Source organism: Scomber scombrus, chromosome 3 (assembly GCF_963691925.1).
Source record: "Scomber scombrus chromosome 3, fScoSco1.1, whole genome shotgun sequence".
NCBI lineage: Eukaryota > Metazoa > Chordata > Actinopteri > Scombriformes > Scombridae > Scomber > Scomber scombrus.
In genome coordinates, this window is record NC_084972.1 from 4,178,853 (window position 1) to 4,202,987 (window position 24,135).

At 40.1% G+C, this 24,135-nt stretch overlaps 1 protein-coding gene across 1 annotated transcript in view; it reads right to left on the reverse strand.

Annotated features, from left to right (window-relative positions):
* Positions 1-24,135, reverse strand: part of fbln2 (fibulin 2) — a 50,444-nt gene that overhangs the window by 11,310 nt on the left and 14,999 nt on the right. Inside the window, exons 6-9 of the mRNA XM_062416567.1 lie at positions 23,347-23,472; positions 18,478-18,579; positions 4,014-4,148; positions 1,714-1,851 (exon numbers count right to left, since the gene is read on the reverse strand). Coding sequence (XP_062272551.1) covers positions 1,714-1,851; positions 4,014-4,148; positions 18,478-18,579; positions 23,347-23,472 — 501 coding nt within the window. The remainder of the gene's footprint in view (positions 1-1,713; positions 1,852-4,013; positions 4,149-18,477; positions 18,580-23,346; positions 23,473-24,135) is intronic.

Below are 24,135 nucleotides of genomic sequence, written 5' to 3' on the forward strand. Positions count from 1 at the left end.
ACTAACTAACTAACTAACTAACTCACTAAAACAGTGCTTGAAAGGTAGGTGTATGAGACACAGATATTGCCAAATTCTACTTGTGGTGAAGTAGGTCAATCTTGAAACATTTCCAAAACACTGAAAAACCCGACAACTTCCAAAAAGGAAAGAAAGCCAAAGGCAGCCTTTCAGCCCTCTATGATAGATCTGTAATATAAGTGCAATCATCTGCTGGGTGTCATTAGGCTTGATGATATTTGCGCTGCGTGGCTGTATATCAGCCGAGGAATATGAGACACTTTTATGATATCAGGGGCATCCAGGGGTGCTGAAAGGGCATCATATTCCCACATTCCAAGATGATTATGTTTCCCTACACACTGTTTAACAACTTGTAAAGTAATTTAAAGATAAGTGGGGTGTTCCGTGGCCTCTACCAACTACCAGGGCTATAAACACCACTTCAGACTTTCCTTACTCCACTTACTATGTTAACAGTATGGAAGTGAGAATTTCGCAATATGATTCAGATTTGTGGTGTCCTGGTTCTCTATTCAAAACTATTTGTGATATAGATAAAGGTAAATAGGAATGGGGGATCAAGAAAAGAGTTGTGTCTCCAGCAGTGGTTAGTTGAAGTTTTCTGAAATTCTGTAGTGTGTGTTAGTCAGCTGTGCTCCACTAACATGTGGGTTAGCTGGGTGATGGGGTACCAAATATCCACTAAATACTTTATGATGCTAATTAATAAGTTATGAAATATAAAATGCACCCAAATGCTCACCTATTATAAAGATGAACCTCAAGGTAACTCTGCCTTGTAGTTGATTTCTTCCTTTTTCAGTCTGTCATTGTAGCATTATAAACTAACACTGCACAATACATTTTTGGCATTTGTGAATCCATTCTTAAGATAAGAATCATGATTCTCAAGTGATTTTTTTTCCACCCATCTGTTACAGTGTTTCTGGTACCAAAGTCCCTCTTTTCGTTACTATACTTCCACCACAGCTCAACAGGGAAACTCAAAGAGGGAATTTGATGCTAAAAAGACTGTTAATGTGTCAGATATCCACTTGATATGACTAACTCACACTGATGAAGCCTCATATAAGCTTCACATCAACTTTGAAATGACTGTGTGGACACACTGTGGATTTTGTCCTCCATCACTTAGATTGAAATCACATTAAAGGGCTCTTTTAATAGTCTCAGAGATAGAGAGAGGTCTCTTAACTTGACTGATAGATATTTTTGTCCTGATTTGCAGGCGTTCTAAGGAGCCCCAGATCATATTTTGGGAAAGCCAGCCTTATGTAATGAAACAACTATATAAACTGCCCCTTTTCGGTCCGTTCGTTGTCTTCACCTTACGCATGTATAGGGATGACCCAAGCTTGTATTGAAGAAAGATCTTAGTCTTGCCTTTTCATTGGGTACTCCAGAATCAGCACAGGAAGGGTCATTATCAGTCAGTATGAACAGAAGGAATGATTACACGAGGAAATACCTCTTTCACTGTTCATATGGACACCTGACTGAAGGAGGACATGAAAAATTGTGAACATGTCCTTTAATCCGACCATTGACAGACATTAGAAGCACTAAATCTGTTCTGAACACAATGTCTGGCTTTGTACTGGCTATTACTTATTTAATGGTCATGTTGTATGACTGTTGTGCTGTCGTGAAGTTGAAAGCCAGCAGAGAGCAGTACTGACGGCCTCTTACCTATACAGTTGCCATGGGAATCCTGCGTGAACCCGGTCATGCACTTTTGTTTGGGACTACACAGGAAAGAGCCCAATGTATTCTCACACACAAGGCCTGTAGGACAGTTATGGGTTTGCAGAACACATTCATCAATGTCTGGAAGAAAAAAAAGAACAGATAGTACATTTATGAGATAAGCATAAATGCAATGAGTCATCCCAACAAACCAAAAATAATCCACACAACATTCAGTGTATCCAGTGATTGTAAATCTGCTGTCAGCTCTCTCAGCTTCAGTGTGGCGCTCAGATGGTTAACAGTCCAATAGGTGGCACTGTGACTCAAGCACAGACTAAACCTTTGAAACCATCCCTGAAATCAAAACTTCCACTCTGTCAGTGTTTCACTCGAGGAAAAAAATTAAATAAAAAAATCCCCCCCCCCCATAAAAAATATCACTTGTTCCGACTCTGCAATTAACAGAAGTTGAACAAAACTTCTTAAATGACAGTTATTGAATCTCATGAGCGATGGATGTAGTTTAAATGGAAGATTTGTTCTCTTTTCGTTTTTTTTCTCTTTTCTTTGTGCCGCGAGCCAATTTCTCAAGAGTTCACGTTATATTGGGCTTTGAGATTTTTTCCGTGGTACACAAGCGGAATGTCTTAATTTGAGCTTTTTCTCCACCACCACCTGACGTCACGGCGAAGACTTCTCCTACTTTCACGCAGCTAATTAGTTTTTTCCCCCGTTGGATGGTCGACTAAATATTACCTTCATCATCTAGCGACATTGATTAGTCCTCCCTGGTGCCAAGTGCTGATGACACGAGTCACAGAGCTTCAAAGTGCTTTACCGCCTGTGCAATGCTGCCTCTCTGGGTGATTATCTTGTCACATATTGAATCTGGGCATCTGCTGAAGCAAAAAACATCACTACTGGGGCCAGAGGTATTAGCATAAATCTTAATGAAGCTTTGCTGACTGAGCTGGGTTCGTGTCATGAGCTCCGACACACAAATGAGATAGCAATCTTTGGATGAAAATGATTGGAAATAATCCGCCCATTTTCTCTGATTTCTACACATCGCTCTGGGGATTTGTATGGATTTTTATGTCACTAATGTTCATTGTGCTCTTCTGCGTCTAAACAATGCTCGAGGATAAAAATGAGCACTCTAAATATAGCATGTCTTTGTTAAAAAGCCCTTCTGAAAACAACTGTGTGCCATCGATAAAGCAAGGATACTCTATTAGCCACAACACCTATTTATGATGTACTACACTGCTGGCTTGTATTGATGGATTTGTGAGACCTAAGAGGCCGTTTAAGGACGAATTATTTTTGGACTTTGTACAGTACAATTAAAGAGAGCAATAGAGGGGAAGAGATGACAAACACTAGGACCAGAATAGCCTGTGTGTGTGCATGTACACGCATCTATTCCACAGTGCCAGTTTGAGTCAGGGGTGTTGGATGTGAGTACTGATGGTTGCTGGATCCTCTTTAAAACTGCTGAGAAAGCGGCGACTCTGAGTATCACACTCCAAAACACACACATGAGCATCGGCCAAACATAACTGAGCCGAGTCGTGTTAGGAGGTGAAAATACGCTGAATGTTAAGAATCTCACGAAACGACGACTACAACTTCACGCAGTATGAATGAACATTACGGGTGTCGCAGCCCAGGAATTACATCAATATTGGACGATCAGCACCTCACGATTTACAGCGCCAATGAAGGAACTCGTATTTTCCGCTTTGCCCTATATGTAGAAGGCAAACAGTGTGGATTGTGGAGGTCAGGCAAGCTTGTAGTGAGTCTGAATTTCATGCCAGTTTGTGTTCTGTTACAGACCTGAAATTGACATTTGCCTTTGTATTAACCGCAACCGCAGTCTTTCCTTAACTTTCGCCAACCGTTTAAGTTGTCTTAACCTTAAAGTTATATGGCTTAATATTTTCCTGAAATCAAATCCCACTTTTGATAGTATTTGGGGCCGTAATTTGTTTAAAAATAGCCAATGTACCTTTCTTTATAATCATAATAATGACCTACCTCTAAATAAGGGACTCAAATGAAACAATGCAGCATGTAATCCAGTGTCTTTTATCTCATTGATATCGACCTCACAGTTTACCCTTTACGCTGCCTGTCCTTTCTATCTTCTAGTAAAAAAAAGCTTTGAAAAACAACATAAATCATGTTCTGCATATTAAAGACAGCATCAGAATTTCCATTGACTACTTTGGTGGCTCTGTGTGACTGCCGTGGGAGATAGTCTTAATGTAATACATCAGCAACAATGAACTCACCCTCACAAACACTGTTCCTCAGCTGGTAGCCTGCAGGACAAGTGACCTGCAGCTCGCATACAAATGAGCCCACCGTGTTCACGCAGTTCTCGCTGGGTCGACAACTGTGGGTGTTGGTCATGCACTCGTCCACGTCTGTAGAAGAAGAACAACAACGGTGGCTGTGTTTGAAATGAGACGGACAGAAGGTGTATGATTATGAGGTGGAGGTGAGGCTGAGTCTTGGAGTTTGTGATGGACAGGGCTTGGCTTACTGGCCTCACTGCTGCTCCCCGACTGCCACCCTGATGTGGCTCAATGAGTCAGCAGCAGATGTACGTCAGCATTTTTTTTTTTAAACTGAAGAAATTAACAAAGGAAGTCATTCTTACATCTAGGAGTTTGAGGCATTCGAGAAAATTACATGTTGTGCTTTTTGCCAGCAGGAAAATCAAAACAGAATGAAGCTGCATGTACCGTCCTGAGAGTCTCAGGCCATGATCGTGCTTTACCATGCAAATGAAAAATCAAGTCATTCTTTCTTGTGGTCAACATATAATGTGAAAGTGATTTTCAAATTCTTTGTTAAGAAAAAACAATGGAAAAAGGTCTGTGCAGAGTCATCAGAAATGCTCCTTAAGCGTTAAAACCTCTGAGTAAGCAGAATGATGTTCATGACTCACTAACATTTGACCACCTTAACAAACCTTTGAATGTTCTAGTATTGAAGATTAAAGCTGCACTAACTGATATTTTTATGTTAGCAATAGATCAAATGACTACAGTATATGTCATGTAAAGGAGTCACTTGTAAAATTGAACCCACATAGAAATATTACCTGAATCTGCAGTTCTGCTCAAGTCTATAAAGTGTTTTATTGTCTTTTTGCTCATTGTTTTGGTTGAACTTGGTGTAGCTTTACTCTTTTAGTTCAGTGTCTCATCAACCTCATTTTCAGCAGCAGACTGCTGTGTAAAGCAAAATAGCAGATAAATCCACTCTGTGATACCTACTCAGCACCAGACTGCACACAGACAAAGTTAGTCACTTTCTGGTGAACAGAAGCACGTATCAACTGAAGAGACGGATATGTCTGCGCTGTTGGTGAAGACCAAAACAGAACTATAAGGAGCAAGTGAATAATCAATTAATCTATCAATCTTTATTTATATAGCACCGAATCACAACAAAAGTCATATCAAGGCACTTTACACATAGAGCAGGTGTAAACCGTACTCTTTCATTTAATTCAAAGAGACCCAACATTCTCCCATGAGCAGCACTTGGCGACAGCGACAAGGAACCTCAAGCAGAACCGGACTCTAGGTCGGCGGCTATCTGTCATGACCGCGAGAGGGAGAAGAGGGAGACAGGAGAGAAAAACAGGAGATATTGGACTTAGATTCATCAGATGGCCAGAAACATGGGTCTTAATGAATGCTGATGTAATTCTCTGTCTGGTAGACATTGTTTAATTTGGCGCACTTTCATCCTAACAACTTTATATGATGATAATATATCAATAGTGTGTTTATAGGTTGTTCCGCAGTGCCAAAGTAACCCAGTAACACTGATTAAGGACCACAACATTTTTCATTTTGATTGGCTGATGTTGACATTTACAGGTATGCTTTGAAGTTGTTTAAAGCACAGCAGAAAGCTGGCTAATTATCTACCTAGCCTGCAAAATGATGTACTGTAGCAATTGATGTTTGGTAGCCTTTTCAGCAGGAAATGTGAACGATTGTAGATAAGAAGAAGACATGAGCTACAATGCCAGTATGGGCTGAGATTGAAAGTTTGCGGTTCTTTTTAGTGTAGAATGGTAACAATTACCATTTTATGCAAATACGTTTAAAATGAAATTGTTTGATTGGCCGCAGACAAAGAATTAATGGAAGTCGTGCTGGTATGGTGGTTGTGTTTTAAACCAAAAAAAAGTAAAATATAAGTTTCTGCTTTATGGTTTTTCCTCCCAAAAGAGACCATGACATATTTTACAAGTTGATATATGAAGTGTAAGAAAAAAAACAGGGAATTCAACTTTCGCTGGACTGAATGTTTTTAGTACCACTGACACTACACACAAAGCTGTGTCCTGCGATGCTGTCTGGTGGGCCACTATATCAACTTTGGATTGTCAGTGCTTTGTAAATCCCAGGTCAAATTTGAAATATCAAATCTTGGCAAAAAACAAAGTGATTTTTTCACTTGTCATGCTTGTTTGGGGAAAAATAAATCCACTACTCCAAACCTTTAAATCTTTATCAGTCAGACAGCACCACAGCCGGTAAACAGGCGCTGTTGATTTATGACATTAGTGGGTTCATGCCGAGACAGTGGATTGCGACTCTGTTGTGGCTCATCTTTATCAAACTGCTGCATTCCCTTATCATGCATCGCAGTGCATGGCCGATTAGCTGGATGCACTAATAGGGTTGGACTGGGATTATTGTGTGTGTATCTGTGTGCATGCAAGAGTGTGGCAGTCATCCAGATTTGAAGATCACCCCGAAATATGGCTCATTCCACAGGGAACCTGACGAAAAGGTCTCGTACAAATCTGCATGAAGGAGCCAAGGCTGAAAACAAAAAGGAGGAACATATTCTCCTGTGTTGCTCATGTATCTGTTGGCGGTCCCTTGCTTTCAAAGCTTTTGCTACGGGGAATTTGAATGAACTGTGCGCCTTACAACACCTTCCCACAGGGTGCAGAAGGAGGAAAAACACTGATCTGAGGTTTTTGGCGTTTACCTGGTGTGTGAATAACACCCCGCAGCTCTTTTGCTGAGAGCTAATTCACCTACCAACACTGCACAGGCATCACCTCTCACAGCACAGAGCACAGTTTATTGTATTACACGAAGCCTCTGTAGATTTACAGGGAACACATTTGTCTTACTAAAATTCATAAATTTCTCTTTTGGCATTGTCTAACACTCTGTAGACTCTGCAGGACTCGTGCTGTTGTGACGCACTTTTGTTTAGGGGCCTGCCTTTGCAAATGTCCCTGTTTGTTCCCCAACTGAGAGACATCTGTTGTCTTCGTTGTAGGGAGGATATTTCCAGGGGCAAATCACACTGCGCTCTGAGTCCACCCCGTCCTCTGGGCCCTGCTCTCCGTCAAGCCTAGGGATGGACAGGCCTGTTTCCAATGTTTGCGTATTGCCATTGGTGCAGAAAGTCGCCTTCTCCTTCTACCGCAGGGCTCTGGTGGCCAGCATTATTTCCAGTGCGTCATTCAAAGAGGGAAAAGAGAAAAAAAAGGAAAAGGAAAAAGTGCCTACTGCCTCAAGGTCCCTACCTTCCCTGACTGGTCCCAGGGGACAGCCACATTACACAGTTGTGAGGAGTGAAGTGATCCAATACAAGGCAGAAACAAAGAGTCTACTTTTTGAAAAATACAAATGCTTAGTTGAGCGGAGAAGAGCGATAGCAGTTTTAGAAGGGTTTCGTCGAGAGACCAGAGGAGGTTGTGCACAGGGAGATGTCTGGTAGACAGCACTATTATGAAAAAGCAAGAAGAAAACAAGACTTTTTTTGAAAAGTTCAAGCTGAGGTAGATGAAGTCAGACATGGCTTTATTGCAGACTTGGTTTGAGACAGGAGGGTTAGGGTTACACAGATGCAGACTGATGGGACTTGAGTGAAAGCAAGGGTTCGAGGGATAGGGTTAGGTTCAACAATGACAAACATGAATTCAGGAGTATGTGCCACTTAAAGCGTGCAGATGAACAGTATAAAAATATATGGGGTTCTTTTTTTAAATACAGACACCAGTACAAACCATGAGGGCATGTGCACAAGGTCACTGAGTGCTGATCCTAGTGCACCTGCAGGTTTGCAGAGTGCTATGAGAAAAAATGCTGGGCGAGGTGAAATATAAACCAGAGGGTGTGGTGACAAGTCATGATTATAATATCCAGTCATTTCATATCGTTTAAACAGCTGTATTAGTGTGGTGTGTTGGTTTATTTTGCAACACGATAATCCACTCAATAATTGTTACAGGCTGTTGGTTGCTTCAAGCTTGTTTGAGATTAGTAAGAATCCTTTTAATTGGGTTTGGTTACATTTATATTTGACAACAAAGCCACTGCTGTGAGTGTTTGTGAGTGAGTTAGTTTGTTCATTAAAAGGTGAACAATAAGTTAAAATGATCGCATCACATTTGTAAATCCCCAACAGAAATGTTTTAAGATATACTTTGAGTAATAATTTGTGTCTGGGATGGTTTCGTTCCACAAAAAAGGGAAAGTACCTTGTTGAACATTTTTAAAATTAAAAAATAAAGACCCAAGTAATTATGATTTTGTAATATTGCATCATATAATGTTGACGTAATCATGACATTTTAAAACCAAAGAGTCGACTGACAATCTACAAATGGATGACAATGAGACTACCGCGTGCCAGCTGACAGTGACCTATCTGGAATCTACCTTGGAAAGGTTCTTCAGTCAGGCTGAAAAAACCCCCATAGAGAGATTTCATCGTTTAGGAAGTCAACTGGGAACCATACAAGAGACCCTATCCAAACATGCCGAAGATATCAAGACACAGCAGTCAATCACATCAACACTGCAGATACTGTACGCATCAAGAATGCTGAAGACATCACGTCGCAACCCAGCGAAATACTGAACCAGCTTGAAAACGAATTGGTGTCTTTTGAGGACAGAAGCAGATGAGACAACCTAAAAGAGGGAGAGGAGAGGAGAAATGCATTGCCCTACCTGACAACCAACATCCCTGAGGTAAGGCTGAAATGTAATGTTTTCAGCTAGCTACAGGCATTTTGTTACCGTTTCAGCCCTTGGTTTCATATTATAGCGCCGACTGTTTTTCCCTTAGGTGGGCGTGGTCTTCAGAGTATGACATGTTGAGGTCTGTCTCTACTCAGTCATGAACTTGGCTCGGAGTCTGGGTTTTGAAGCTTTCCTGTGGTACCCAGCCATGCCAGAACCCTGACCATCAAACTGGTCCATGGTGCTGAGCAGCAACTTTTCAACAACCCATCCTTTGCAGAGAAGTTTGTCTTTTCACATGAGGCCAAGAGGAATAGTGTCCAACCTTGTTGACTGGTATGGCTCATAACTTGAGCTCTCTCCACATAAAATCCACCCTAAATCCACTGCAACTGCTTAATCTCCCTATTATTTCAGCTATTTACTTAAGTATTTTCCACAAAAAGATATCTATTTATGTTTGATATCCAGTACTTTCTCTTGATTTTATTCATACCCTTTCTGAATATTAACAATAACTATAAGATGTTTTTGTTTGTTTATTTGTCCTTTTACTTCGGTCTTGAAGCTCGGTGGTTTCGACCCTTTTTGCCTTTGCTCAAGATAGGGGATTACCTTAGAGAGGAGGGGGTGAGGTTGCTTTTTTTTCCTTCCAACCTGTCTTTTTCACAGTCAATTATTTATTGGGTGGCAGGAGGGGGTTTGTTTGTTGTCTGGACACCTGTCGCCATTCTTTGGGAGAAGGATACGGGGCTGGGAACAAGAGGAAACCAGGGGGCGTGGTGGGGGTAAATGTGGGGCAGGACCTTCTGGAACAATTGTATTTACTTTTTTGAGCATCAGTTGGTGGCACCACTGTTTCTTCTATACATTCATGACTATCATTGTGCCACTATCTTGGAGCGGGTGAAGCCAAAATGTCACTCAGAATCAAATAAGCATCGTGGACTTCCTATGGACAATAAAAGTAGAGGTTGCCTTTTTTCAATAAACTAATAAAAAGAAGCAGAATAGATTCTACCGTGTTACTGCATCTTCTTCAAATACATAAAAAGAATAGTCCTTGCCAAATGTTCCTTTCAATATACAGATCTGGGAAAGATACTGAGGGGAGAATTGCTTGTATAAAAACAGTATTAAATGAGACAAAAACAGCACTTCTCTTTGTTGATGCATCAAATGTATTTGATGCTGAATTCTATAACTACTTAACTAATACCATACGTTAATCGTCTGAATTTGCTCTAATAATAGGGGATGACTTTAATGCATTATGACTACACTCTTTGTACATAACTGGGATCGGTAGGTCAAGAGAACAATGTCTGGCATCTAGTGCAATAAGGAAATGGGCTACAGATTGTTCTATAGTAGATGTTTGGCAGACTTAGTGAGAGAATTTACTTGTCCTGATGTCTTCATGACATCAGTCTTTTTCTTGGATTGACTATGTTTTTGTCTAAATACAGTTTTGTGATCAGATTTCCCCATGTCTCTCTCAGACTACAGAGCTGTGACAGGTAAAATAACCATTCTATCTTCTCAGTTTCAGAAGAAAAAGGAATGAAAGAACAATTAAATTAATTTATTGCAACTAATAAACCTTCAGTGAAAGAGTCCAGTATTCTGTGGGAGGCACTGTAGTGTTGCATCAGGGATAAAACAATTGGGTTTGTTTCCAGTCTAAATATATTCATACTACGGTATATTCAGAAAAAGACACATCTGAAAGAGGAAACATTATGGCCTGCAATGTTACACCTGAGGTAAGTGCTTAAGAGGGAGTTACTTCGCACTTTACCTCAATCACTTGTTCAGACAGAAAGTTCACTCATGAATAGAGCAAGGCAAAATTATTATCTAAATGGTGCACAACCAAACCACTTTCTAGCAATGAAACTGAAAACCTAAAAAATATAATCTCTATCAGACCCATTACTGGTTTATTATGTTCAGATCCAATAGAAATCAATGATAACTTTTGTACAATTTACTCCTCTTTATATAACTCAGAGATAAGTTATGACACCCAATCCTGCTCTAGCTTTTAAACCCTTTGCAGCTTCCGCTGCTTTCTCAGGAGGATCACATTGATCTTGATGTTCCTTTATCTTTATCCAAACTCCATAAAGCTCTTCCGTCAGTGAATAAAGGCAAGTCACCAGACTTAGATGATTTATCTCCAGAATTTTATTTAGCCTTCTAGCCCCAGGTAGGACCTGTCTTGCTGGATATGATTTGCTACTATTTCAAAGCATTCATTCTCTAAAAAGAGTAACATAGCCATTATCTTTCTACTTTAAAAAAAAGGTAAAGATGCATAGGACTGCTTAAGTTATCAATCACTATCATTACTGAACACTGATATCAAGCTATATGCCAAAGCACAAGCCTCTCGATAGGAGCCATATATGAATTTTCTAACTCATGATGATCAAACAGGTTTTTATCAAACACTGCCTTGCCTCAGGCAACATATGCTGGCTTCTATATATCATTGAGTTCTCTATACTAGTCAATAATACTGACTCCTCAACAGTTGTCCTTTCTCTTGATGCGCAGAAGGCTTTTGAACACCTTGAAATGGTGGATTTTGGTAATAATTTCATTGCTGTGATTCAATTTCTTTATTCAAATCACACTGCTATGGTGGGGAACATCTGTTCTAACAATTCCCTGTAGCCTGTAGCTCCCATCAGAGCTGCCTGCTTTCCCCTTTCTCTGGAACATGTGGTCGTGACCTTATACCCATGGACCCTATACCCCCCGCTTAACCTTCACCAAACCAAACACTCAAATTGTGATGGATACATTTTTTCATATAGTGTGGGAGCACCCAATGGTTGCAGAGTTCTGCAAGTTGGTTTTAGAGATGCTATTAAACATATTGTCAAAAACAATTCCTTACTTGCAGGAAGTCGTGTTAATAAATGACAGCTCCAACTTGGAACTCTGTGTTAAGCAGAGACATCTCTGGCTAGCTGGCCTTACAAGCTGCCAAGGAACCAAATAATCATGTTGTAGATGGAAAGCTCCACATTATGTTAGTGAACAAAAATGGTCTCTAGACTTCAGATACATAGCAAGTATGGAACAAAAACAGAATATATTTCACACTGGAAACAAGCGATTACTATAATAAAATCCTTAATATAACTGTTCTTTGTGTCCATAAGGTCAAGGGTGGGTGGGGTGAGAAGGATATGTGTGGGGGGATGGGTTGCAAAACAAATGCTCCTATTTTTCTGGGGGTTTTTCGTATTGGTTGTCATTTTTGAGCTGATTAATGCATGGACATTTGTGAGTACTTCATTCATCTACTTTTATTTGTGATCTACCGACTCGTAACCCCACCTCCGTATAATCATGTTTAAATGCCAAATAAAAATGTATCACAAGAAATGTAATTCTTTAAATGACATGTTATCCTTCTCTCATTTTGAAAAATCCAGAAAAACTATGAAAATGTAAATATTTATTAGTTTCAAATATTTAATTATGTCAGGGTTGTGGCACTGCCTCTATTTGTTTCCATGTAGTTTCTGTGTGTTCCACTGATTGTCTGTCTGCGTCTGTGTGGCCTGGGCGTAGCACTTCTTCCCAGACTCTCCTAGTTCCTGACTGATTGCACACACCTGTCTTCTATCAAGCTCATCATCCTGCAGCATATCTACTCAGACTTGTCCACCCACTCTTTGCCAGATTGTTGTTTCTACCTCATTGGTAGCTTACACTTCAAGCCTCTTGCTTGTTTCGTAGTGATATTTCAAAGTTTTAAGTCATTGCTAAATGTTATTTTTCTCTCTATTGCTTCTGGACCACAACTTACCTGCCAGTCCACTCTTGAACCCTCTACCACTTGCTCTCTTATGCCCACCCTCACTATACTCCCACTCTCGTCCCTGCCCTCCAGCCCTCTGCATCAGCCCGCTTCATACCCACTATATCAACCTCCATTCCCTGCTTCCCTGGCAATAAGATAAGATAAGATACTTTATTATCATTGAGCACTGTGCATGCAAACAACACAATTTCATTTGGTGACTCTCAGACCAGCAGTAACAGACAGAGTAAAAGGTTAAAAAAAACAAAGTGAAAACAAGGACAAACAACTTTTAATATAAATAAGTGAGGTAGCAAAATGTAGATGACACAATAAAAGATGGGGGTTTTGAAAGTTCAACATAGTGCATGGTGTTATTGCACATAGTTGTTCATATTGCAATGGCTTTAAAGTAGACATTTTTAACCTTTTACCTGTTCTGGTAATGCTGGTCTGAGTCACCACACAAAATGTTGTAGTATGTATACAACGACAATACAGTACCTTATCCCTTTTTCATTCATCTCAATTCTAGCCTGTGAGGAGTACTTTATATTCATCTTTATATTCATATTAATCCTGTTCACATGATCATCCAGAGACAGTTATGGATATTACTTGCTAGACCTATCCCTTTAAAATGAAAACAAAACAATTGCAATCATAATTCTGCTTTATATCAAGATTACATTCAAGTGTATACCAGCATCTCCATTACCTGCCGTCGGCCGAGAGAGATTCAAGGTCATACCTGTTGCTTTATATGCCACCTGCATTGAAATTTAAGCTGCTTTCCCCAACCTTGCTGCTACTTAACAAGTCACACACTGGCATAGGTCAATGCAGCACAGTCATTGGTGCAAGGAGGTTGGTGACCTCATGTAGTTCTTGGCATAGCTCTGCCTGTCATTTTAAACCAGTAACAAGGTTTAATAGAATAACTCAAAACACCTGTGTTCAGGACCTCTATTTTAACAATGTTTACCTTATTTAGTTTTATTCCACAACTGCTGTGCATTTGCAGCAAGTATTTATTGGCAAGGAATGGGAAGGACCCTGGACAGGAGACTGAATGAAGACCAGACATAGACTTCAGTTGTCTGTGAACACCAGACCAAAACCACTCTAAATATGGACTGAGGGGAGGTAGGGGTCAAATGTCATCTACCATGATTTGTAGCCTCAAAGATCTGGGAGGACATCCACATCTGACACCAGAGACCATCCTTGAACTGAGATAGGGTTTACAATATCCCCCTCCCATATACAGTATGACCACCTTATGTTACTTAACCAAATTTCCATTAATTCCCTAATTGATATGGAACTCCTCTTTCACCTCCATGTATACTCTACAATATCAAAAAGCTTTTCAAGGTTAGTGGAAACATCATTAATCTGTGATTTGGTGGTCACACCACAAAGTCACATTCATTGTCCATGTGAAATAGGTGGGATGGAAAGCTTGGTGACATAGTGACTACTCACAGGGCTAGCTGGTGAACTGCTGCAACTGATGAACTAACTGACTACTCTCTCATAGCGTGGGGAACAATTATTACCCTTGATAGAAGAGGTTCAAGGGGCTGCTGTGGCTCAGGAGGTAGGCGGTTCGATTCCTGGCTCCTCGAGTCTGTATGTCGATGTGTCCTTGGGCAAGATACTTCAACCCCAAATTGCTCCCGATGGCTGTGCCAATGGTGTATGAATGTGTGTGAATGAGTGAATGTGACTTGTAGTGTAAAAGCACTTTGAGTGGTTGAAAGACTAAAAAAGCGCTATATAAGTACGTTCCATTTACCATTTAAGATAATGAGCTAAGATACCTTCCGCAATTTTGGACTCTCAGGCACTGTCAGGAAGTGGGTTATGACTTGGAGGTCAAAATTCACCAAAATTGAACTTAATAAGAAAAATCCACATTCATTTACCCCCAGGAGTGAATCCACTTTGGAGCGATTCCATTGGAATGAATTGAATTGGCTGCAAAATCAAACCTGGTATATAGGACTTTATTCAATAGTGCTGCTTACACTAGTCTCTACCCTGCCATGAAAGCACTAGACTTGCACTTAGACTTTTTAAAGAACAGACTACTGGAACATCTCTACTGAAATAATGATCTCAATGGGTTTCCATTTTGAATGAAACAGCTAAGATGACCTTTGAGCCAGGATTGGACCTCAAGGCTTTTCTCTCTTTGAAAGGGTGAGTCCATGACTATGAAAACGATACGGTCAATCAGTGTTAATATCTTCCACAAGGTTTGGCTGAGTACAATAACATCTCTCTCCAACAATCCCAGCCATGCAAACCCAAAGATTATGTTAGCAATGTGACCACAGACAGGATAATGCACCATGCCTTTATTGCTATTTAGTGCAGAGTCTCATCTACAGTTATCATCCATGTAATAACCATGACAGCTGATCCTCCTGCACTGTTTAGAGGAATGCAAAACAAATCTAACCATGCCCGCAATGGTTTGTTTAGTCCGCAGAGTGAATTTCATAAATGGGTGAAGGTGGCAACCACATGCATTAGAGCTGCAAACCACTATGGTGTCTAGTTGAACAGTGTTTCTGTGTATGTCTGCATGGGAAACTTAAGAATACCCATTCACAGCTTGGTGATGAGTAGAAATAATGTCAGAGTGCTGATTAACCATCTAACAAAATGTATTATGCAGGTTGTCCATAGAGTCCTCTGCACACATCCCATCCTGCCTGAAACACTGGAAGGTCCTTGCTTATACACACACACGTCTCCATGGGAACAATTGTGTGTTTTCTATTCATTCATTCATATAAAGCATACCACTGGGAGAGCAGCAGATAAAATCAGATTTATTTACCCTGTAAACTTGTAAATTAAAATATCACACAGCCAATTTTAATCTCCTCAGTATTACTGATAGGAGTGCTTACATTTGCTAAACAAATTTCCAAGGACTTAACTACAAACATCCTAGGTGTTAATGCTGTCACAGTGTTTTCACAGTCTTTACGATATATCTACAACAAGCACTCCATAGTTTACAGTCTGTCGAATCCTCGAATTCCCCCCTCACGCTCAGATCTAGTGGTGTTTTGTTTTGCTTTTTGCTTTGCTTTGTTTCATTCCAGTCGGATCCAAATGTTGCCCACCCACATGTTCACATGTGGGAACACTTTAGGAGAGAAAGTCTCTGCTCACTGAATGAAGTGATAGGAGGGGAAACACTAACTCTTATGTAGTGCTTTTGCATCCAGAGGTATTATCCCGTCTGCTGACAGACATACAGATTAAATAAAACCGGCCAATTGAACACCTGCAATTCTAATGTATACCTCCACTGTTAAAACTGCAGGGAAACCCATTTTTCACAGCAGTATTTAAACATTACATGATGTTGCAGTTAAGCAAACATTTTTCATGTTAGTATCACACACTCTCTACCTGTCCACCTCCGTAATGGTACCTTGTCCAGTGGACAGTACACTGTAATGTAGACAGGGATTTGAACAAATAGCACTTACTGGGTGGTTGTGCATTGAATTCCAGAGGTGGACCATACATCACTTTTTTTCCTGAAAACTGCTGCCAAGGTTTAGTCTTGTTGCAAATTCATGGATCAATTTACTAACTGCTACAGAAAATGTATTACTGTAAGGCCATTCGTGGAAAACAGCCGTTGGCACTGTAACAATTACATTCTTTTCTGGGGTGAGGTTTAAAGTACAGCATTTTTAGTGGCATCTAGTGAGACTTGGCAGAAATATAATAAAAAATTCATAATTAGTGTATAATAACCCAAAAATAAGAATCGTTTAGTTTTTTTATTACCTTAGAATGAGCACTTTATACCATCATAGGGAGTGGTTGCTTCTCTGTGGAGCCCACCATGTTGCACTGCCATGTTTCTACAGTAGCCCAGAGCGGACACACCAAACACTTGTTCTGGAAAGGGCCTATTGTGTTTTTCGCGAGTTTCGTGGCCACTGTAGGTCCTCCTACATACTTGGAAGGGAAGGTGGGATATTCATTTGGTTGCAATCTACAACCTCAACCTTTGCTACATTCAAGTTAATCCTACATTGGTCCTTTAATGTTGATGGTTTATCTCTATTTTTATTTATCCACTTTGTGCAAATTTTTTTTGCTGTTGACATTGATCCCCCCGCAATTGTCTTTATATTGTGAACTTTTCATTGTTATTAGTGGTGTGTGGGTGACTCCTTTAGGATATAATGAAGCTTGACAAACTACCTACACTGATAATGTCTCCTGGATAGCAGCAGTGACAGATGTATTTAGTTCTTTTACTTACCATCCTGTAATAAATCTGACCTTCATGACGGTTATACTTGCCAGTACTGTCAATTTGTATTGTGTCATACTGCGAGGTGTTTCCCTCTTACTGCAGGGCTGCATTAAGTGAATCTAATAAAATGGCAAGTAGTGTATTATCACTTTATACAATTGTTAGACCTTTGCATCTTTCCACATCCAGCAGACACAGACCAATACTATCTTTTTTTGGAGTTGTGCTGTGTCCACCTGAATATCAGTCTAATATTCACTCTCCTTTTAGCTCTGTTTTGTCTAACGAAACCCTGACAAAAGCTGCTAAATTTTCCACTATGTTCACCAGCTAGTTGCTTTCTTTGTCTTTTGCTGTTTGCTGTTGGGCAGGTATTGCACACTGAGTTTATCAGAGCTTTCTCACTGAAAGCAGCTGCTTACTGCTGCTGAAAGAGTGGAGTTTATGGCTATGAAACCAAAACAATGAGCTCACTATTAATTCCCTCTGGGTTTGTCATTACAAGTGACCCCTTTCACATTACACACAGTCATTTGATGTATTGCCAATATAAAACATAATATGTAGACTGGTTTTAATCTGCAAAAATGACTAGTAACTATATCTATTATTTGAATACTAAATACATGTTACTGAAATGTAGACTAGAATATGACCTAAAATAAAAAATACTCTTTAAGGAAAGATAAAGAGCACCAGGTGTATATTAAGCCGCCGTTGAAAATAGTCCCCAACAATTGCACTATTTACTCCTGTCTGAGAAACGTTTGCTAAAAACTACAGTGCCAAGATGTTACGTAATTATTAAAAGATTACACTACATACTTCTGACACAGGTTTGTGCCTTCAGTATAACCAGTGGATGAATGCCATAGACATTGTAGGGAAGTCGAAAAATACTAAGAGGAACATTCATGTATTGTTGGTCCTTTCATGGGATTTGTAGAAAATAACAAAAAATATTTCAGGCTTTATTATTTTTGTTACTTGAGGAAATTATTTATAGTTTTGGTTTATAGTGAGCAGATGCAATCAATATTGTTCATCCTGAATTGCAGACACCACACAGCACACACTTGTTTATTGTCATTTAAACTGCAACACATTGCAGTCATGAATGATGTCTCAGGTGTCACTGTTGTGCCACCATGTCACACTGAGCTTTAAGAAAAGATGGAAGCTAAGTACCGACATGCTATGTGGAGTATTTGTTATTGCAGCTACAGCTGACACAGAGTAATTGGTTATGGTTGACTCATGCTCCAGGCAACAGTCTCCACCACCAGGAAGTGGAAGCCCAATCAGTCAATGCATTGTTTTGTATCATAAGACCTGCATTTTCCTCCTTCATGAGTGACTGCATCCAATTAAAAAGTGTCCTGATCTCTGGACAAACTACTCCGCTGCACTTTTGTGCTGTTGTCATGGCTGTTTGTGTTTGTTGTTGTAAATTTAAGCAGCGGTGAGTGGTATTGTTGGTGGTGTTGGGTTGTTTGTTAGCTTGTGCAAACCCAGATTGAGGGAGACAGCTTAAGGGATACATATGAGCTCTGTGAATCGCTCCAATTATGGCCAGCAGTAGCACTATGAGATGGAGCGGCAGGCCTTACCTTCACAGGTGCGTCCATCTGTCATCAGCCGGAACCCTGGGAAGCAGGAGCAGTGAGCCCGACCTGCCACCGCTGTACACTGCTGACTGCAAAGACCATTTTCTGCAAGAGACAGAAATATAAGCATGAGTATGATGTCATACAGCTACGCCTCCAGGATAGTCATTCACTCATAATGTCCTCGCACTGTTTCTATGATGTCCCAATAATTCATTGTCCTGTTGTCTTGTTCCCCGAGGCCCGTATGTAGCTCGCCTTCTCAACCTAACACTGATCATCGCTCCCACAGGAAGAAGCCTCTCATGAGCCATCGCATTCAACACAACTGAATCAATTCTCCCTATTTAACAGCTCAATAGTCCTGCAAGAAAGAAGCATGGGCCAGAAACTGTTTCCCCACAATTACTTACCAACACATTCCACACCAAAGCTCAGCAGTGGTGAACTGTCAGAAGGCCCACTCAATAAATTGATCGGGATATTCTTATAACTAACAATCAGAGACACACTGAAGGAGCAATACTTTTGTTAGAGCCCGGAGTAGAGACTCTGGCAGCTCAAGGGTTTGCACTGCTGGTCTCCTGACTCGATCAAGATTCAGCTCATGAACCTGCAGCAGCGTGAACACAGCACAACAGCCATGGCCGAACAGTTTATCAGTGAAAGTGCATGCACCAAGGCAACTGTCCCTGTTTTCACTTCTGTTCATCGGGGAGTTATTCGCCTCAGGAAAGTCAGGCAGCGCTCAGACACATCATGTGTCTCAGCCCGGCCTTCTCTCTTTGTTTCAATAAAAGCGGAGTTGATGCGTTGAGCAGATGTATCCGGCCTAGTGGGCTCCAGACATGGAGTTAGAAGCTCAGGACACCAGCAACTGCATGTACACTTCACCGCCTCATATAAAACGCTCTCCAAAGCCCAAAACACTCTCATCACCCATTACACATTAAGCTGTAACACACCTTCAGCCAAGGGAGGGATCCATGAGGACGTGTGTCACAGCAGGGAGTGAAGATCAGAGCCAAAAATCTAGACATCGCGTTTGATATGATTACATTAATATATTACCTTGCAGCTATCTTTTGGGGAATGATGTCAAAGCTTGGAAATGATGTCCATGTGGATTCATTCCTTATGAATAGGTCAACTGTTATTCAGTTAGCATGGATTGAAAGCTAATATTGACAGTGATGTATACTGTTGGCTGTTCCAAACACCTTTTAAGAAATGTTCATACCTGCCATTAAAATGTGATTTGTGATCTTTCCTCAGTAAGATAAAATATGATGTGCATTTCCATAGGCCTGCTTTTATGCTCAGTTTCAGTTTATGCACAATAAACCTGAATGAAGATACTAGCATAGTGGAAAATTACCGTCATTAAATGTTTATCTCATTGCACCCAACTCTTAAGAACAGAACTGGATGGAAACATGTATTAATGTCTAAAATGTGCGCCACATTTAGATGGAAGATATTATTTTCTATAAACACCATGAGATCAAATTACATGTGTGATGACAATATGTACTATCTGGAGTCTCTGCATGTATGTGTGTCCTTCGTGTATCTCTCGAACCGGTCATCTGATCAACTCCACATCGACCCCATGGCTCGGCAAATTTGCTGAAATTTGGACAAGTGATACATTTTATATAAATAAACTTTGAATACACCAGTGATCAGTGAGCTGCACCCCTCTGTGCAGGGGCACGGTGGAGATTCATGACTATACTGACTGACTCCTGCATGTCAGGGAGAGAGCAGAGACGAGGCGTGAGACAAGTCAGAGAAAAGTGCTCTAAAGGGAGAAAAGTAGACAGCGAAAACAGAGCTTTAATCAAGAACGGACACTGATCCTGTTTTTAGACAGAAAGCATAGTGTTAGCAGCTTCACAGGAGGCATTCAGGTACATTGTTAAGCATAGGTGATCCAAGTTTTGGAAGCGTTCAGAGTCCTACACACAATGACTGTGGTTAAGCAAGTAAAATGAAAGAAATACTTCAACTGGCAGTTCAAAACCAGTTTGTCCAATATATTCTGAAACCATGGTGATTGTGAAGCGCCACTACAGACAAAACACAAATCTTTGTAGCAACTGTAGCATCTGAACTGAAGGCACAGAAAATAGTGACACTTTTATCAATTAATCTTCACTTTATTTTAGGATGCACGTGATTTTATTTTTAAATGCCTTTATTTTACTTGAAATGAGGAATGAGAAAAGAACATGTATTAACTGTTAGAGTACCTATTCATAACATCTGTATAATAAAATGTTAGTTTCTTTCATGTTGTTGGTGTATATACCTATTCACACCTCACATCAAATGTATTAATATTAATTTTAAAGTCAGTTTGCTACTTGGCACATGATTAAAATGTGCTAGCTAACAGCTAGCTTGTATAGATACTGTAGATGTAGGCTACTGACTTTTTTCAAACTGGGAGGTCAGCTATGCTAACTAGCTCTTAGCATTGAAATAATGAATGGCTACAATCCTTTTGAAAATTAGTAACAAGAGTGCTAGTTTTCAAATGTTAGCTATTTTGTCTTTGGATTGTTACTATGGCTCTCTGGCCCTGTCCACCTCTATTTACTCAAGTATTGAGATTTCCTCTGATAACACTGATAAGTGTAAACTAACTGTCCAATCTATCAGGTACTGACAATCTATGAACTAAATATAATGTTTGTTTATGTATATCTGCAGCTTTAAAGGATTTGGCTGATGGTTTTTTATTTTTTTATTGTCAACAGCCAAACCAACAACAACCTGATCTACTTACAAGTATTATGTGTGTGTATCCAAAGTCTGATATATCTTATTCCTGTGTCTCTGGGGAGCAGCAAAGCTAGTGAAGCTCTGTAAACAGAACCAAGTTCCTTCACACAGAACTACTCTCCAGAGACTGAAAACGTGATTGCTGTTATTAGTCTTTGGAGCTGTTTCTAAAGGAACGTGCCCAAACTCTTCAGGGTGAAGGAACATGTCACTTATACTTGGAAGTAGATCAGTTGATAGTCTGACTCTGCACATGGGATTTGTTGACATTCAGAAAAACATTTCCGGCTAGTAAATATGATCATCTTGATCCTGCAGATGAAATTTGACTGTTAAGCTAATTAATTTCATAATTGACTAATTTGGCATAAACTTAGAAAATGTACACTATGCTTTACACATGTAGTGTAACCTTTGAATAAATGTCAATATTTATGGGCATTAGCATTTAAAAGCACCATAAGAGATTCCACATAAGAAGCTCTGGTTTTGCAATCATCATTTTTATGAATGATGGCTCGTATATAAAAAGTAGTCATTCTATGATAACTAGTAAGGTATACAAGCGCAAATGTGGTACAATGCGCTGGGAAACATGCTATTAATGAAGATACTAATTGAAACAAATATACCGTAAAAACCAGTGTATAAGACGCACCTTTAACGCAGTATTTTTTCATTTAAAAGTTGGGTGCGTCTTATATACTGGTGTGTCCTGTTCACCAGTAAAATACAGAGAGAGGTTGAATCTGGATATGATTATAGGTATGTAAATGCCGTCCACACTAAGAACAATAACTATAACTGTAAAGACAATTATGTGAGCGATCACACCTATGAACTATAACGTCCTATTAACAGCGGTGTCAAGCATGCACTGCGCACTCCAGCTGTGTCAGCAGCTAATGAAAATAGACCTGTAAATGCTTTATGTTGTACGGAAAGATGATTGTGTGTTGATCAGAAGTATTTCAGACGCTAGTTGCTGTGATGTTTCAGTATTTACAGACCAAACTGATGTTACAGCGCGATGTGCAAAAGCGCGACTCGGGTGCAGTAGTCTTTTTGCGCACAGTGACAGCTCTAATGAAGAGTTTTTGGGACTCGAGTAAGCATACAGGTATACACTGTATTAAATATGTAAAGTTACTGTGATCTTTTAAAAGGTTTAATTGAAACCCAGCCTAACCTGAACACAGTCAGAGTTAATATACCGGTTCAGTTCAGTTAAGCAAATCATTACCAGACCATTAACCATATTACACTGTTTCAGTTGTAATATGTATGTTTTATTGTGTTTCTAATAAAGGTAAACTGGAGAAGTTTTGGAGTATAAACATATGTGTTTATAACTGAATAGTTACTGGTGCATTGAAATAAACCAGTCTTTAATAGAAAAGCGTTTTTCCCAGCGTGACACCTCCCATGTGACTTATACACCGGTTTTTACAGTAATTAATTGACTTTCTTAATGTGGAACGTGTACCTCGCACACATCCATCCATCCATTTTCTCCCGCTTATGTGGGGCCAGGTCTCAGTGACATTAGGCTGAGCAATGAAAACCATACACCCTTCTCCCTTGCAACACTCATCAGCTCCTCCTGGGGGATCCCAAGGTGTTCCCATGCCAGGAGAGATATGTAATCCAGTGTGTTCTGGGTCTGCCCTGGGTTTTTCTCCCAGTTGGATGTACTTGGAACACCTGTAGAGGGAGGTGTCCAGGATGCATCCTGACCAGGTGCCCAAACCACCTCAACTGGCTGCTTATCATTCGAAAGAGCCGGGCTCTACTCCTAACCTTCCCCGGATGTCTGAACTATAAAGCTCAGCCTAGACACTCTCCAGACGCTAATTTCATTAGTAAAGCAATAGTATTAGTAGTGTGCTATAGTAGTGTATTGTTAATTTGTATGTGGCATGCGCTCTAACCACTCGACCACCTGCGCGCCCAACACTGGTTTTGATGTATTTGTTGATGTTAATGTGAATGTACCATGCTGAATGCTGGAGCATGTACATTTGTAGAGAGGTATAAGTGTGTTGACTCCTTTGTAGTTGACATCTGTAATGTAAGCATTACCTGCACAGGGATTGAGGTGGACAGGTCTCATGGTGGTCGTGCTGGTTGTAGTGGTGGTGGTGGTTTGTGTCGGGATCAGGGCAGGGCTGTCCTCCTCTCTCACTCTGTTGTCTTCGTCAGGACTCACTGCACATGGACACACAACAGACACCATGAGGGACGTGTATGAAGTACTGCAGCCAAATGAAGGCTGAGTCATTCAGTCGCCTTCTTTAGAATCGAGTTAAGATACTGCAGAATGAAAGCAGGTTGACTCACATGTTCCCTAATTTTAAAAAGGAGTAATATTCCACATAATCTCTTTTTCTTAATGACAAGACATAATTTGACCCATGCAGGATGTTTTTGTCATTAAACAGTTTTATAGAGGAGAGAGAGGTCTGTGAAGAAATGATCTTTCACTTGAGGTTACAAAGAATGTTGATGAGCCTGAGTTCAGAGTTTTGCTCTTGCATAAGTTCCATAAGTATGATGATGTAATCTGTTGTTGGTTTAACCACGGCATAATCATAGTGAGATGACCATAAATGTGCATACAATAAAAACAACATCACTAGATTTAAGCTTTTAATAAAAGTAAAATGGTTACAGTTTTATCGAGCAGCAATTCCTTCAGCTTAGTATGATGTGAGGTCAAGGAGACAACTTGCGGACAAACCATATATATTCAACACAACTCAAATAGACCAAACTCTATGTGATAAGAACTATTTTCACACTGTATGGTTGTCATTGTGAGGTCAGTAATTTAGCATCACACTGATGGCAAAAAGTGGACAATAAGATGGA